At 40.9% G+C, this 18,027-nt stretch overlaps 1 protein-coding gene across 1 annotated transcript in view; it reads left to right on the top strand.

The window, feature by feature from the left end:
* Positions 1-18,027, top strand: part of LOC128741828 (serine/threonine-protein phosphatase 6 regulatory ankyrin repeat subunit A) — a 138,645-nt gene that overhangs the window by 112,067 nt on the left and 8,551 nt on the right. The window contains exons 12-13 of the mRNA XM_053837911.1: positions 7,284-7,977; positions 17,479-17,708. Coding sequence (XP_053693886.1) covers positions 7,284-7,977; positions 17,479-17,708 — 924 coding nt within the window. The remainder of the gene's footprint in view (positions 1-7,283; positions 7,978-17,478; positions 17,709-18,027) is intronic.

The raw sequence follows: 18,027 nt of genomic DNA, 5'->3' as shown, positions 1-18,027 counted from the left end.
TTCATCTGCACTCTTCTTCGTCTTACGCTCTCACTTATACGCGCGGATAAGAGTGCGAGCCGTCGATGAGCGATAAGGTATCAAGGCTAATAGTTAAATACATACAAATGTTTATTAGAACGAGATCGAGCGTGTGAGAAAATTAAACCATACGAGTGCGGGCTTCGCAACAATACTGCTAAACGGCACTAAACGGCTAGCCTCGATTTCGCCGGCCATGTACTTCGTACTGGACGTATTTAACTTTAACCAAATTCGACAATGGCTATGCATTCGGCAGAGCAGACAAATTAAGTAGATGTGATGAAGATTGTGTCACGCTTGTTGATTGCTCCCCGGTTCATAACACCCTGTAGCGCCTTGTTGAACAGCAGACATGAGAAATCATCACTACGCTGTGGGATTCGAATGAACTCGAGAATTCCCTCGAAATCCGCACACACGGTACTGTGTACCATCCATCGCAGATTTGATAAATCTGGTTAGCTTCCCGCCGTTTGTATCTATGATTTTTCATAGTTCTATGCGGTCGATGGTTTCACATGTTGCTTTAAAGTTGATGATCAGTTGATACGTGAAGTTTCAGTGTTCATGGTCCTTTTAAAGAATTCGCCGTAAAGATTTGGTTCGACTTCAATTTTTTTTTACAAATCTATTCGCCATTGATTGGTGAAAGACAGTAGAAGATGGTTTGAGAGAGCACTTGGTAGGCAGTATTGATAACTTTCACAGCCGAGCCCACCGCTATTTTTATAGATCGAGCTGATAACCCCATTCTTTCAGTCTTCCTAGCCGATGAATTAATCTTCAGCCGATTGAGGGCGTCCTTAGTCTCGCCTATCGTTAGCTGATACTTCATCCACGTTTATCGTATCGACCATATTGCTTCCTCCGCTGCCATGTTTCTCTGCCTTGGTGCCATTCTGGTCTTCCTCGAAGTACTGCTTCCACCTTTCGGTCATCTGATAATTGTCCATCAAAGTATTGGCATTTTTACATCATTTCATTTCGACACAAAACCTTTGGGAGCTGTATTGAATTTCAGGCCGAAATTTCACGTTTCCTGAGAACGATGCAGAGGTTACAACTCTACATGTTCTTGCTCCTTCTGACAACGCTCTTCTCCCGGAAGATTTTGGTTCGTTGCGACTGCCGTTTTTAGCCGCTCCTAACATGAATGATGATCAATAACACGAAAGAGCTTCCCATTCATGTTACCCTATGACCAAGGTTCTATCGGGATCAGTTAACTGATATTTCTATGGTTACAGGGAGGGTTTCAGGTTACAGGTGACGCGCGGAAGTGCGAATAGAAGTTTCTGAATAATAGGCTAGGAACAACTTACTTACTTACTTACTAATTTAGCCTTACGTTCAATAACAAGAGCTGCATAACGTAATTCTTCCATAAACCAACCTCGTGTTTGACCGTCTTGACCGTGAAATGAGGTCAGGCATATAATTAAAAACCTCTTTTGAAACGATAGTTCTTTTACGATAGACGAAGGAACGGTAAAAGAAAGTGCTGAAATTTTAGAGTGAAAGAGAAAGAGCGGAAAGGCGAGAGGGAGGGGGTATTAGTAGCCACGCTTAACAAGTAGTCGTTGTGACCAGGGCTTCGAGCGATCCTTTTTTTCTACCGCAGTCACACCAACGCGCATTCAAGTTCACACCGTCCGTTTAGAGGTGGAATACGAACGCTATGCATAACACAACTGGCAGCTTGCTCAGTCAAACACCGATTGCACGCAGCAGAACGAACGGGTTCTAAAGCTTTTTGACATTTTCGTTTCTACCAAGTTGCCTTTACCGTTTGGAGCAGCGAATGACTGCAAAACAGTCAATTTACTGGCAATCACCACGCTAACGAAAAGCAACCGCACAATCTTATGATTCAATACTACATAAAAACTATCACTACATGTGCATGGAAGAAGTCGGTCGGACTCCGTCCAATACAAACAAATATTTTGCTTGCGTCAGACTGACGTCCGGGTGACAAACTATTACTGCGAGCAGCCGATTTGGAGACAAAAAGAGTAACGAAAAAATACGTCACCGTATGCTTCCAGTCAATTTGCAGTTTATATTCTCAAAGCGCAAAGCAAAACGTAAGATCGACTGTTTGCTTTTGCTGAGACGCCGCATGAATTGTAAGACGGCAGCAGCGCAAGCGGCAGATTGACTGGATTCAAAAAACAGTCAAATGATCGTTCAAAAAGCGGAGTTTGAATGCGGAAAATTCGCACTCACGGCAGTCACATTCAACTTGCCATCCCTTTTCAAGCCCTGGTTGTGACTCCTACTAAATAAAGGAGACTGTACAATCCTCCTTATTAAGCGCGCGACGTACCTTCAAACTCCACCATCTGGTGGGTATAGAGCAGGCATTCAATGTATCGTTTCAAATGTGCTATATTCAATGAATTTTGCCTACGACTACGACTACTACGACTTATAACCTAGCAAAAGAGAAACGAGAATGTTTTATACATATGTATTGTCGCTCGTGAGCGAAGGCTCACAATACATATGTATTGTTTATTTTTAATTTTTTGTAAGACGAGTTTATCCTCCCTTTGTTGTGAGAGGATAAAGCAGTATCAGTCTTTCATTGAATTTACCAAGGAACCAGCCAACAAGAGAGAGACATATAAAACAACCGAATTTATGTATTTGGGTATCACCATGGGTTTCATTATATACCTAGTATTACATTAGAGTTTCGCGCCAATTCCACCTGCGATTTATATTTTTCATGGTTCACTGAGAGAGGATAAATGTTTTCTAGGGAAATGCAATGCGATGCAATGAGCAATGAGATGCAATGAGATATTATCAATTCTCATTCTGTAGCGGAAAAATATTTTTCTTTCACTTTATACAAACAGATAACCTCAGAATCTAGTTGTCATATGAGAATAATGGGTGAGCGACAAACGTTTATCCTACATGTGAGTGAAAATTTTAGTCACTGGTATAGAGCTATTTATAGACACTTAGATTGAGTTATTTATAGACATAGAGTGTCTTATTAATAAAGTGGGTTGGGCAGACTCCTTTTGTGCAGCGTCTCTATGATTCAAAGGTACCCCAGCGAGCCACTTGCCCTGGCGGGTATTGTGGGATCGATTCCAGTTATAATCTAAGATTATAGCTTGGTTCGACCCATGCACCTTCCAGCATTAGACAAAAGTTAGGAATCACAACGACTAATTGTTAAGCGTAGCTGAGTAGTTCTCACTGAAACGGGGCCACTTAGGATTGGGCAAAATTCCCGAAAGTATCGATAATTGAATATCAATATCAAATCCGCCGCTTTACCGATACCGTCGATATATCGTTCGTGAAGCATCGATATTAGATTTATCGATACTATTTAAGGCGGCATTCTGGGATTAGGAAATGCTACACAAAAAAAAGATTCATAAAAATTAATCAATAAAAACAGCTTTTTGTCGGACACGTCTCTTTGTACGGAAAACTGCACTCGTGCACCACCTGCCACAGCTGTTTGCGCCCGACTGCATTGTATGACGCCCAGGAATCCACAAAAATATGATGGGTTGTACTCCCGATACACCTGCAGAAGAGTAAATATTTGATCGGTAGAATCACGGGCTTCCATAAAGCCCAGCCTACCCTACGAACTCTCCTGCCACCGGGGATAGACGACGCAACACTATCTGGGAGAGCACCCTGTTGGTGGCTTTGACTAGCGTTATGCTGCGGTAATTACAGCAATCTATCCGAGATGGGACAAACCACACCCTCAATTCACTCGTCCGGCAGCCCTCAAACCATCCAGTGATGTGTCGTTGCTGGCGGTTCTTGGCCATTCCTGCAGAGTTCCGCCGGGAGTTGCTCCTTTCCGGTTCTAGCTCTTCTCGATCTCTGTCCCACCCCTGCCACTTTCACCGGTATTATGGCGCGTAAAAAGCTGGAAAGTCTTTGTTAATGCTGTCAACGCCCACTCTCCACACTCTCTGTGCTCTCTGCTCAGTTCTGAATTCCTGAAAATCGTGTATCGTATGCACTTACTGTACAATAAGCGTTAAACATGTAAGTGACATTGTTCAAGATTTTGCATAAGAGTCAGTTCTAATAAAGTAAATTTGAGAATTAAGCTTAGTAGATAACTAAAAAGAAAACAGCACCAGAAAAAATCCTTGAAATATTGCTTTCTTCAGCATTTCCTGGCCTAGTTTTAGCATATCCCGCTTTATCAAAACAGTATCGGGATGAAATTATCGATTTAGCATAATATCGACGTCGTAAGTATCGATGAAATATATCGAAATATCGGCCTTCGAGCATCGATATCGCGGGTATCGATACGGTATCGCCCAATCCTAGGGGCCACTACTGACACGAGGTCCTCAAATATTGGAACTTCTGGGCTTAATTAGTTGAAAATGGTTGAAAAATAAGAATTACACTTTTGATACCTCGAAATAGTGGACCCCTCGTTCGCCAAGGGGCCTAACAATTTCAAAAAAGTTGAATTTTGAGTAAACCTTGGGATCTATATCATGTGATATTTCATAAATTTGCCATGAAACAACTAACAAATGAAGAAGATCTATAAGAAGAAGAACAGGGCTTTCAAATAGAATAAAAAAAATTTTTGGCGGTCATCTTGGATTTGGTCGCCATATTGGATTTTATCAAGAAATTGCCGTTTTCACCATGAGACCCTCCACCGATTTTCATTTTAAGACCACCATCGGAAAGCTGAGAAAAAATACTACAAGAAACATTCATAAAATTAGATGTGCAATGGTATTAACTGCATAAAACAACCAGTTATTTGTAGCAAGGTTCACCATTTTTATATAATTATTGTGATATTTCCAAAATTGGCTATGAAACAAACTACAAACGACACGGTTTTATAAAGAGGAGAGAGGGTTTATAAACGAAGTGAAAGAAAATTGGCGGCCATCTTTGATTTGACCGCCATGTTGAATTTTATCAAAAAATCGCCGTTTTCGCTATGATCCCCCCAACCTATTTTAATTTTCAGACCATCATCGAAAAGCTGAGAAAAAATGCTATAAGGAACATTCATTAAATTACATGTGTGGGGGCATTAAATAAACAAAACAATTAATTATCTGTATCAAGGCTTACAACTCTCATACAATAAAATATCTTGCTACAGAAAATTAATTGTTTTATTTAGTTAATGCCATTGCACACCTAACTTGATGAATGTTTCTTATAGCATTTTTTCTCAGCTTTCCGACGGTGCTATTGAAATTATAATAAATTGTCTTCGAAATTCAATCTATCGCTAGGCTGGAATGCGGAAGCAATGGATTTGTGTAACAGAAACGGTAAACGGTATGACAGTTTATACCACCTGACTAGCCCCACTACGGAGGTTTGTGGGAAACCGCTGCACAGCCAGCAAAACATCATCTACTTCGCGTGCCTGGAGTCTGGAGAATAAAACCTAGAAGATCTGATCCTGAAGTGGAATCTCAAACACTACTATCCATATAATTTGTTGATACGTTGGTTCACAATTGATGCTAAGCATCTGTTAGTCTTTGTAGGATGGAATCTGGAAAAGAAGTATTACTATCATTGCTTCCATTGCTACCGTCCAAATCCAACATTTGGACATTTTGATTTTCCTGTAATTAGGGTAGGGGAACATTTGCCAGGCCGTTTGCGACGACGAATTGTTCGGTGAATTCCCATCAGCTCCTAATTCCGATCACCCGACTAAAGTAGTCGATTTTAAGAAGATTCGTGGTCAATCCCGATGTAGTAGTTAGCATTCACGCCTCTCACGCCGAGGACCCGGGTAGAATTCCCAACCCCGCAGAAGTCACGAATAACCCAAGCTACAATTAAAAAAATTAAAAGAATTATAGTTAATGAGAATCCTCACGATCAAAGCTTGTCCTTGAACTATGAATTTTAATTCAACCTTTTAAAAAATAGATGATTTGGTTGAGTGTTCGGAATTAAGTACTGATCGGAATTACCTGAGTTCACGGTAGATATAAAACTTCAAACATTTCAAAAACTGTATGTTTATGTAACAATGTCCACAGACCGAAATTCAAAAAAAGTGAAATACTTAAACAAATATTAATCAACCTTTGATACTGTTATATATTACTGCATGTTATAAACAGCATACGAATTGAACTATGCACTCAGTTCAATGGGCACTTTGTAAATCATATCCTCGTTTTTCAACTTCAGTTTAACTTGACTATAATAACGCATGTACTTAGAGCATGTTTCAAAATGGGTGCCCGGAATTCAAACACCAATAGATGGAATCCAAATCACCAATAGACTCCCTACAATTCACGAATACCAATACGTTGAACATCCTGCAAGTGTGTGATAAATATACAGCAGAATGTTTGGGTAACCTCTGCCTCCAGGTATTTGCCGGCGATTTTATCAATTTGAAATTTTCTACAAATCATCAGTCAATATGCAGCAAAATGGCTAGCCAGTACCAACTCGGTTGGAGGCGGCATTAACCGAACAACTGAAAATTCTATATACCTATAGTTATGCGTTGCACGTGCACAATTTGTATATAAAATGCTAGCAAGCATGCCACAGATCGGTAGTTTGTAGTGAAGTAATCGTAAAGCAGACCCCTAGATATATCTAGAAGTAAAAAAAGGTTTGATTTTTGGTTTGATGACAAAAGAAATATATTTTTTTTGTACTCACCAGGAATAGAGTTTGTGACTGTCGTCGAGTAGTGAATATATGGTAGTTGGGTGTTTAAGTAAATAAATGAAATAATTGTTTTAGCCTGATGTGATGGTTAAGTTACTTCGTCAATTTTTAAAATTTAGAGGTTTTCCAGGATTTGAAATTTATTTTAATTAATCATTTAGTAGACCTTTAAATTCGATTATGCTCATGCAACCGCTCCAGCACTTGTGAACAAAATTTGAAAAAGTCCTGTATGGAACACTTGTAGTGCTGATTCTAATGTACAATATGGTTGTATTAAGTACTATTTCCACTTTTTGTACTTATAGTGACAACATACTAAAGCTAGAGCAGCACTCAATTCAACAACATTTATGGTAGATGGCAATTAGTTTACCGAGAACTTCATACAACTCTTTTTCAGAATTTGTTTTCCTGTGTCGGGTGCGGTTAAATGAGCGGAAACGGATTTAAACCTGCTGGCAAAGCCAGCCAAACACAACTTTATGCTCACACGTTCCATCTCATTTCGTACACCGTACACTGTAATTGCAAACCGACTAACATTCTATCCCAATTCGCAGGAACTGTGGCGGGGAACCCTCAACTGGACGGCGTGGCGAATAATGCTACTGTTCATTGGCTTCATCGTCTGTCCGCCGGTGTGGATCATCTTCACCCTTCCCTTAGGTCACAATTTTTACAAGGTGCCCATCATCAAGTTCATGTCCTATCTGACCTCGCACATCTACCTTATGATACATCTCATGATCGTCGGTATCACACCGATTTACCCGGTGGTCAGAGCCAGTCTGCTACCCTACTGGTACGAGTGGGGTCTACTGATATGGCTCAGTGGTTTGCTGCTGTTCGAGCTGACAAATCCAAGTGACAAATCAGGTCTGGGAAGTATCAAAGTGCTAGTACTGCTGTTTGGCATCATCGGCGTTGGAGTGCACGTATCCGGAATGCTTTACGTGCAAAAAATGTACTGGCCAACGCTGCTGTACTGCCGGAATCAACTGTTTGCACTGTCCTTTCTGCTGGCCTGCGTGCAGATTCTGGACTTCCTCTCCTTCCATCATCTGTTCGGCCCGTGGGCCATCATCATCGGTGACTTGCTCAAGGATCTGGCGCGGTTTCTCGCCGTGCTGGCAATCTTCGTGTTCGGCTTTTCGATGCACATTGTCGCGTTGAATCAATCCTTCAAGAATCTCGACCCGGACGAGGTTCGGCGATTACCGCTCGCCAACCGAAACAAGCAGGCCTTCAGTGACGGTAAGTATATGGGTCGCAGGGGGGCTGACGGCCGCGAATTGCTATCCGGCAGTGGCGCGACAGCTGTGCTCCTCCTCTGCCGGTTGTAAGTGATCGGTCGCGGTCGCAGCGCTGCGCGTTTGGGATTTTCCAAACCGATTGCCGATGATGACGATAATTGTGTGTACTCTTTGTGGTAACCGAAGGTTTCAGAATGCGCGACTAATAAGAAGATTGATTACGATTTTATTTCCAAATTTGCATGTAGTATTTCGTCGTCGTAACAGGTAGTATTGTTAGATTAACTAGACTAAACTAGAAACTTAAGAGTAAGTTTTTTAGTATTTTTAATCAATATTTTATCTAGGTAGAACTTATAATTTTGATCATCTGCATTTCACTGTCACTTTTACTGGATTTTGGAAAGTAATTCTGTGTGAGAAGTACAACAATTCCTATAATTTCTAAAGATTTTCTCAACGACTTCAGGATTTGGTTCCTTACAGTAACAAAAGTTTGTTCTAACATATTTTTGTTTTAACAAACTGATTCAGAAGATGGTTCTAGATACAAAGTTAGAAAAATGGTGGCCAAAAAAGAAAACCAATTTGAGACTTCTGAATACCAACATTTTCACTCTTGATTCCAGTTAACGAGTATCCAATTAATAACCAATCCAATTAATAACTTTTACTTCTAATTTCTAAGTTTTCTTTGTTTTACTGCAATTTTTGGGCATTTGGTATCACTTCTGTCCGTTGGTAATCAACGACTAGACAAGAAAACATAACCATATTACCTTTGAAAAAGACCAAAACCAAAGGCCGAAACGTCAGACAGTATAAAAAAGCCGTTTTCGATATAAAACTGACTGCAAAGCCGAAAATTCACAATATAATATATGTATCTCAGTCGATCTTAACAGGATTCTGTAGTATTTCTGTTAGAATAATCTGATCAAGTATTCCCGTAATTGTCCTGTACTCTAAAAACCGCTGCAGAGTCTGTCGATAAAGAAGGGTAATATCTAAAGATGCTTATACTCAAGGCTTTATTAAAAGTAGTTTGATATTAAAACCATTAAAGACTGTAGTCGACAAAAATACAACAGACAACAATCACCAAAAATTAATTTTAAGCGGATATTTTTAAAACTGTCAGGGAGTACATTAACGCATATTAGCTATGTTTTTGCACACTCGGTTTATTCAACCTCAACCTAGGCTAAATGCCAGTAACTTGGATTTAACGCTACCCATCAAATCCTGTGCAACATTTGCGTCATCTTTCTTGCACACTTTTATCCAATCTTTTTTCAAATCTTGGTCGTTTTTGAAGACCTTCCCTGTTTTCCGGAGCTTATCGTTCATAATCGCCCAGAACCCAGTAAACCATTTGGCTTGTATATCTCGATTGCAACTGAGATATACGAAATCATATCTGAACGAAAAAGTTATATTTCATGCCATATAAGAACCTATATGTACCAAAGTGGAGGCGATATACGTGCGAAAATTTCGACAGTTATTTGTAATTCTATTTTGCGTAGTTTTTATAACACGCAACTAAATACTCCTGAATATATGATTAAGATATAATCAAATATTGCAATCGTCTATACTGCTTTATAATTCACAGTCATGAATTGTATATGAAGACACGCACGACTGCAAAACAACTTATTGTTGACTTCGATTTGACATACTCTAATCATTATACAATTCCAATGTGAAATTGACATGAAAACGATTTAATGTGAACTTTCTATTACGATTTTGTGTTATCTGGGAATTTTTTTAGAACGCGAAGACTAGTTTGGCGAATTTGCCGTCTTCGGCACAAACATAACATCGTTGGCTTCGTATCACTCCATCACCGGTTTCGCGTAATGGCACGATGCCAGAACCAAAACAATACAGTCTCACCTTTGTGGGATCGAAGGGAGGCCGACAGGCGCTTCTGGAGGCATTCTTTCTCATACATTTGGCCGTTGATGGTGCCGGTCGTTATGTACGGCTTGCTGAATTTGCTACCCCCACAGATCGCCTGCTGTACTTAATGGTGAATTTGTCGACCTTCTTCTTCCGGAACTTCTCCCGAACATCTAGGCGGGACTTGCCGATCAAAAAATCTCCAGACCGGAGATCTGCTTGGCGTCCGCTTCAATGTACGTTTCGTCGTCCATTACGATGCACTTTGGCTGCACCAACCAGTCGCAGGAGAGCTTTCTGACGCAGGATTTGGCCACCGTATTCTGTTTATCCGGCCTGAAGTCCGGCCCGCTTCGTTGTCTGCTGGACGAACCAGACGAAAGAATTGGCCCACTTGGCCACGTCCCGAATTGAAAGCTTCGGATTGTGCTTGAAGTAATCCCTCACCTTCCTTGCCTATACTGGGTCGGTCATCTTCGCTTTTCTTCCGCTGTCAGCTAGACGGCGGGTCGTCTGGATATCGTTGAACGTATCGTATAATTTTTTGTCAAAGCACTTCTTGCTTAGAAGTCACCTCGATAACCACTTGATCGATTGTGACGAACTTTTTCACATGTTCAACATTACACTCTAAACTAGTGTTACCCAAAATTTCATCGATTTTTGCCCATGCAACTAAAAATTACACCGAAAAGAAAGTGCTGCATTTTTTTCGAGTACAATCTTTATTAGAACAGTGACAGAGGTGTGCGACAAACGTTCATCCTACATGTGGTTGAAATTTTTAATCACACACAACTACCAACCCGGTTGCCCTTCTTGTAGCTGGGACAATGAAAAATGTAGCTGGGGTTGATCTAATCTCTAATCTAATCTAACGCAGCCAATACTTGAAGGCATCCTGGAAAATGACGATTGTCTGAATCGATCATTTTTCTTGTCAACCGCCAGGCCAACTGCGCAGCATGTACCGCAAAGAGAATTTCCAAGAATCAAGTGGAATTATAAATGATACTTAATTCCATTCAACTCTTTGAAATTGAAGGGAAGGAATGAAGCGTGTGGACCTCCCGTACCAAACGCTTCCTGTAAAGATATTGGTGTATTTACAGTTTACGTTATACAGTATACAGTATACAGTCGTTGGGAGTATCTTTGCTAATAAAGGTTAAGTGATACTCCGGACCCTCGGGGATGAAATTGTGGTTTTTAGACCAAAAGCCAGGCTGCAATAGGCCAATGGGTTAACGCTTTATTTCGCTCTCTGAAAAGAGACAAAACAAAACAAAACAAACAAGCAAACAAAACAACTGCAAAAATGGAAGCGAAATATGCAAATGAAAAGCCATCACTATATACATAATACCTTACAATCTGCGTTACACTCCACAGCCCTGACTATCCAACTTTTTACGAGCCATAATGGCGGACGTGTTCGTAATATTTGAACAGCATTTTTGACATTTCCCTAATACATCGCACGTGTTCTTTCTGTACATTCCTTTAGTCTTATCGTGAACGCGCGGAAATAAGACGTGCGATGTATTAGTAAAATGTCAAAGATTCCGTTCAAATATTACGAACACGTCCGCCATTATGGCTCGTAAAAAACTGGATACCAAAAGCCGTTCTATCAACCACTCACACTGCACACAACTTACTAACACCAAAACACGTCGAATTACACAAAATCCAACCATCGTACGACATTACGTACCGCTGGTCAACCCAATTAACGTTACAGCAAAACTTTAAACAGAGAAGCATAATGACTTTTAGATTCTTTAAGTGCATTAGGTTTTAGTGGGGCACCCTGTGAAATTTGGTCCTTCTTTCATCTCACTTCAGCGATCAAACACACACAGCCACGACGTTACATTTCCAGCAAAACAAAATACAGTTCGGAAACGCTTTGGTGCTAGGTACACGATCAGTTTCTGTCACTTGCATTGTTTCATTACTTTTTCCTAGCATGGAACTGTATATGATCCACACCTTTTAAACGGAACAGATTACCGGTTTATCTGGAATGTTATCCCCTTTTTCCGTGTTCAATCGAGCAGAAAGGTCCGGTCAAAAACAATCAACCTGCTGATCGGCTCTTCTTGCGAAAATGCAAACGAGAGTATACGAAAATATGTGCCACCCGTTGATGTGTTGCTACTCTCTTCTAGCGCGTTTGGGATACGGCTCGAAAGGAATGAACTGAAATGGAACACAGTCGAACAAGAAAAACAAAACTGATGCTTTGGTGAAAATTCTTTTCATTATCACTATACTTGTGATCCCACATTGGAATCTAAGTCACCGATAACAATTGCACATTTTGAACACTTTTCTACTATAAAACATTCAAAACCGCTTTAAAAAATCAAAAGATATTGAAGAGCACACGCGATTAGACATCCGTTCCGACGAAAAGCGTTGCCAGATCTCCCTGAAAAATGTAGCTGGGGTTGAAAAAAAAAACTACAAAATATAACTCAATGGAACAAAATTTCCTAAAAATCATACGTTTATTAAGCCTGCTACAAACATGCTTCACCGGCCTACGAAAAGATGGTAATCGGTGTGTATTTCAGCTCTTTTGCGGCCTTAACGATCAGCTGCTTCTACATTTTGGGTGCCCGGTTTGAAGCTCGCCCAAAAATTATTTTTAGGTCGCAAGGTTGGGAGGGTTATTGGTCCTCGGTCCATCTCTTCCAGCGAACTCTTGATATAATGGGTTGAGACCAGATCCTTCTTCACGTGTTACTTCTCAATGAAGGCGAAAACTTCCGGCAGACATTCCGTATTGTATATCTCCCCGTTCAACGCAAACCCTGGACGAATGAATATCCCTGGCTTGGATATCCTCTGCTCGCTGATCGTCAACCACAGAAGGCTCATCTTCGAGACCTTGTTGTGCGAGATATATTTGACGTCATCGCTTATCTTTTTGATGGAAACGTAAAGTACCCGGTTTCCTGTTGGTCGTTGGTTCCGGCTCAGTGCGCGGAACGTTGAAGCCACCTTGCTTTCGGTCTTACTTTTCAGCTTCTACTGCACTTCACGGTCATGCACCGTCAGGCAGCCGGAACCAGGCTTCCGTTCGACGTTACCGTCTTTCTTCGGTAGGGAGAGGATTTGTAAATAGCAAATTGTACAACCCAATATATTTTTGTTCTTCCTATATCGAAATTTTCTAGTTCCTCCATTCCAAAACAGATTGGCTATATCCGGCGGGCACGAAGTGCCACCGCTCCGGGATGGAGCTATGGCGGTACGGACAAAGGATCGAGCGTAGTTGCTTGGCTGTTTTACCCGTGGCTGCTGCAATTCAACTGATAACGAGTTATTTTTTCTGTACACAACAGTTTTTCACAAATCATGGCAATTATCAAATTCAGCGCGTCACAAGCAGTTTCTTACCATGTTTGAAAATACGCACTCTCAAGTCAACTTTCGGTCCACCAATTTCTGTTACATTGCTAATAATATGTTCATAAAAAAACTGCTTTCACCAGTCGACCATCTCGTGCTCGTTTGTGATCAAATTTGCCTTCTCATCCCAACGCATACCAGGCTACGTTATGTATTTTTTGCGAAATTGTTTCAACTTTTCATAGAAAGCCCAGAATAGTTGTATGATTGCTTCACGATTTCTTTCTTCCTTCTGGCACTTTTTTTTCCTCGGGACTGTGGTCAACTGAACACCCACGTCGACGCTTGGTCAAATTCTCCCTCGTAAAAACGTATTGATTCATATGTGAAAATTTCATTTTTCTGTGAAACTACATAAGATAGTATATCTCACTTTAGTTGATTTTTTCGGTGAAAATAAAGACTAGGATGCTTTCAGCGGACGTTTCGACTTACTATCCTTCAGTCATTGACTACGCCCAAAACATAATTACATTTATTTAACTGTTTTACACAAATCAATTTCAAACAGTTTTCTATCGTCAACACTAACTTACATTAAACATCTTTTCTCATCTAGTCTTTATTTTCACCAAAAAAATCAACTAAAGTGAGATATAAAATTCACGGTGACAAAATCTAACAATACATAAGATAGTCTTCCAGTGTGCATTAAAGAATTTTATCTTTTATCATTTTGTCTCGTTGATCGCCCTGCAATCCATCAGATGATCCTGCATTTTGTCCAACACTAAAATGACGGTTTCTCTGGTAAAATTGAGCCTTGCCGTTACGGATCTTCCATATCTTCTCGTCTTTCGGAAAAATATTTCACAGTATCATGATGCCGAACGCGATCTTAATTGCTCTAGGATGGACCTTTCATCACCAGCAAAGTGATCTGAAGCTCTAGGTACCAAGCTTTCATTCCATTCCAATTAACAATTCTAAAGCTTGGATAAAACTGGTTGGCTGCAGCACGTCCCTTGTAAACTTACTATAAGTGGGGCGTAGCAATACAATATTGCTTGCTGCTTGTCAAACCGCAAACAAAACTATTAGGAGCTATTAATATGGTAACACCTTGAACAAACGTGTTTATGGCTGCTATTATGAAGAATATTGCAGTTTAACACCGAAATAATTTTTTAATGCGAGGCCATATCGCAATTTTTCAGCATTTCTTTTGGCACCAAACAACAATTCATCAAAGCAAACTGTGAATTGCAGAAAGAAAGTTATTATTAATCGGGTTTCATGTCAGAACGAACTAAAAACTATAAAATAAAAATTTAATGCGCATGTGCTGTACAGCTACAGAGACTTTTGAAAATTTGTTTCGAATATTCTTTCGAATATTTCATTATGGTCGCTGACAGTAAAACTTTGCCTTTTCTGCTCACGGCTATATGTTTTCATGTTAATAAATCTGTCTGACTAATTTTGTTTTTTACGCAGCAATCTTTATGCTTTATAACTTTATCAAACAAAGCGTGAAGCTTCATTAGATTATAGCGGTTGCCGTCAAGCAGCGAAAAGCATAATAGGTTTTATTGCTTCTTTCAGCAGAGCATAATAAACCTACTTGGGCTTATGGTCTAACTTTTCAAGAGGTTATAAAAACCTTCTGACGAGTGGGCCTCTTGGTCGGAATGATATTTTATAGCGGTTATCGGAAGGCTCTACTTATGGAACTCTTAGTTTTATTAGCGTTTTATGAAATAAGTCATGACGGTTTTCATGAGGTTCATAATAAAATTTAAATTACTGCTTAGGACACCTTTATTTCGCTATCGGGGCCCATGCCGAATATTACGAGTCAAATTTTCTTGACAATTTGTAGTGATTGTAGTTGGGTAGGTTTCCCCAGTAAGCCTTCGTTACCGAGTGTCTTGATGAGATTGCCATCTTGGCTTTAGCTTCCGAAATAACACTGTAATTGATTCACTCGCTTTGGGCCAGACGATGTCGTGAGCCGCTCCTAACATGGGCTGCAGACACTTACCAGATTGAGGGAATGACCTCCGCCGCTCTTCTTAATGGACTGGGACTGGGACTGGGACTGGAACTGGGACTGGGACTGGGACTGGGACTGGGACTGGGACTGGGACTGGGACTGGGACTGGGACTGGGACTGGGACTGGGACTGGGACTGGGACTGGGACTGGGACTGGGACTGGGACTGGGACTGGGACTGGGACTGGGACTGGGACTGGGACTGGGACTGGGACTGGGACTGGGACTGGGACTGGGACTGGGACTGGGACTGGGACTGGGACTGGGTCCCATTCTGGAGTTCAATTATAATCAAAAATAAACAAAATATTTGTGCCACAGCTAATTTAATACTTTCCACTTCCAGAATCCAGTATAAAAACCATTACCATAATCACTTTTTTCATACTCACACTTTTTCAACTTATCTACTTTTATTCTCCAACTACCCCGTTTATCTAACAAACTTTCCTATCGCAGAAGATGATTTCTATTCAGATGAAGGCGGAGATGATTACTATAGCGACGAAGTCGAACGCATAAAACGGGCCGCCGGTGGCGGTCAAGCTAGCACTGATTACCGTCGCAAGCATAAAACCGACAGTAAGTGTTCGATTCTACGAAAGACTCAAAACAGCTTAACTTTGAGAAGCAAAAAAAAGTTCATCAAAATTTTAAAACTTGTAAAAAGTCTCCTCCCAACAAACAAACAAAGCGAATGTGGAATGTGTCACGCTGCGTTGCATGAGCTGTCATGAGAGCGGCTGTGTATCACCCCTCTAGGTGTTAAGGATCAATTTTTGTTTTGGGTGTTTATCGTTTTGTGCCACCGCACGGTTTATTGTGGTAAAATCGATGTGTAAGATGATCCTCAGTGCTTATAATTGTGCGGAATGTTTCTGTATTTAAGTTACAATTTCTGTGATGGCGATGTGGTTAAGTCTTTGCCTGATTCTGATTGAAGCTAATTTTTTGTTCGTTCTTCTGTACTGTCATGTCGTTAGTCTTAGTGTATGTAGATGAGCACAATCTTTTAATTTGAACTGCACCGATCTTACTTGGAATGGAATGGCTACGACGGCAAAGGAATGCGGAACAAAAATGCATGTCACCACGAAGCGGAAAATAGTTTCGAAGGAAACATGCCCCTGCTGACCTGCTGATAACAACTGGCTGCAATGGCTGAAATGGCTGTGAATGAAATGCATCCCGAGGGATTTGGTGTTGGCTGAAGCGTTATTTAAGCACTCTTTTTGAACACGCGCTATTTTCTTTGGTTTCTAGTTTTCGTCACATTTTGTGTTGGCGCCAGTATTTAGGAGTAAACTCACATAATCATTTTACAAAAATTGTATAACTTCTTTAACAAACAGACTAGTTATGATCTTTTAAGTCACCTTAGCTTTTTATGAATGCATGCTTTTTAAGCTTCTCATATTTTTTGTTAGCTTTCAGTGAATGTGAAGCCTGCAGATCCGGGGTAAATCATCCCCCTACCATCATCAACACCACCACCACCACCACTACCATCACAAACAACAGCTAAAGCTACAGTTACAACAACAGCAGCAACAAAAAAACAGACAACGAATTGGAAACTCAGATTAGTGTTCGAAGTTTGTAGCCCCACCCACGCAGTAGGTACCAACGTAGCTAATAAGTATTCTTTATTTCCGTTCGACTCTTCGTTCCGTTCAATCCGGGCATCTAGTTCCGATGACTCCGATAATTGCATTCGAGCGGCTGTTCTTTGCCGTATTCGGCCAAACCTCGCCGGACGACATCAACTCGCAGCGGACAACGCGTCCTGAGTGGACGGAGAATCTATTCAAGATAGTGTTTGGCATTTATATGTTAGTCTCCGTAGTAGTACTAATTAATCTTCTTATCGCGATGATGTCGGATACCTATCAACGCATCCAGGTTAGTTGCCAACCCCCGGTGCTAAATCGTTCTTTTTTTCTTTCTTTTCTTTCCCTCCGAATAATAAAATCCTTCCGATCCGGGTCGGGCGAATTTGGGGACCATATTTGGGAAATTCCGGCCGGCCATACACTGCGGCGTTCCCAAATGTGACTTCCAACTCGACGACTCGACCGGTGGCGGACACACGACACTCGCGATGATCCCTCGAAATCGCCCCGCCTGTTTGCCGAATGCTGAATGCCGATTCGCTGTCGCTCCTGGGCACCAGTGCGCATGAACCCGATCACGTCCTTTGAACTGCTCTTTTTCGCTGTATTTGGTCAAACCACCACCGATCAAACACAAATTGATAAAATGACACAGAATACACCGCGCACGCAACCGTATTGGACTGAGTACTTGTTTAAAATTGTCTTTGGCATTTACATGTTGGTATCAGTTGTTGTACTTATCAATCTGCTCATTGCTATGATGTCTGATACATACCAGAGAATTCAGGTATCAATTGTATAGAAAGTTAACATTACTTTAAACAAAAAAAAAAACTGTAGATAAACCTTACGAACCAAACCTTCTGCCATACAGTACTCTTTCACATCCTAACATGTATGTTTCTGGACATCCCAAGTTTGTAGTTTATTCTGGTAAGGGCGCACACCCATCTTTCGGGCTTCTACCTTCTGTCTGCCCCAATCTGTTTCTCTCTACTAAACACGCTCGCTCACTTATCTGATCTTCCACCGGAGTGGGATCAATGACGCGTTTGAACGATTCCTCCCCCTTGCCGAAAGAAACCGGCTGGAAGTGGCCTTCACCG

Source organism: Sabethes cyaneus, chromosome 3 (assembly GCF_943734655.1).
Source record: "Sabethes cyaneus chromosome 3, idSabCyanKW18_F2, whole genome shotgun sequence".
NCBI lineage: Eukaryota > Metazoa > Arthropoda > Insecta > Diptera > Culicidae > Sabethes > Sabethes cyaneus.
The sequence above is the reverse complement of the archived record's forward strand: the minus strand, read 5'-3'. Positions and strand labels throughout refer to the sequence as shown.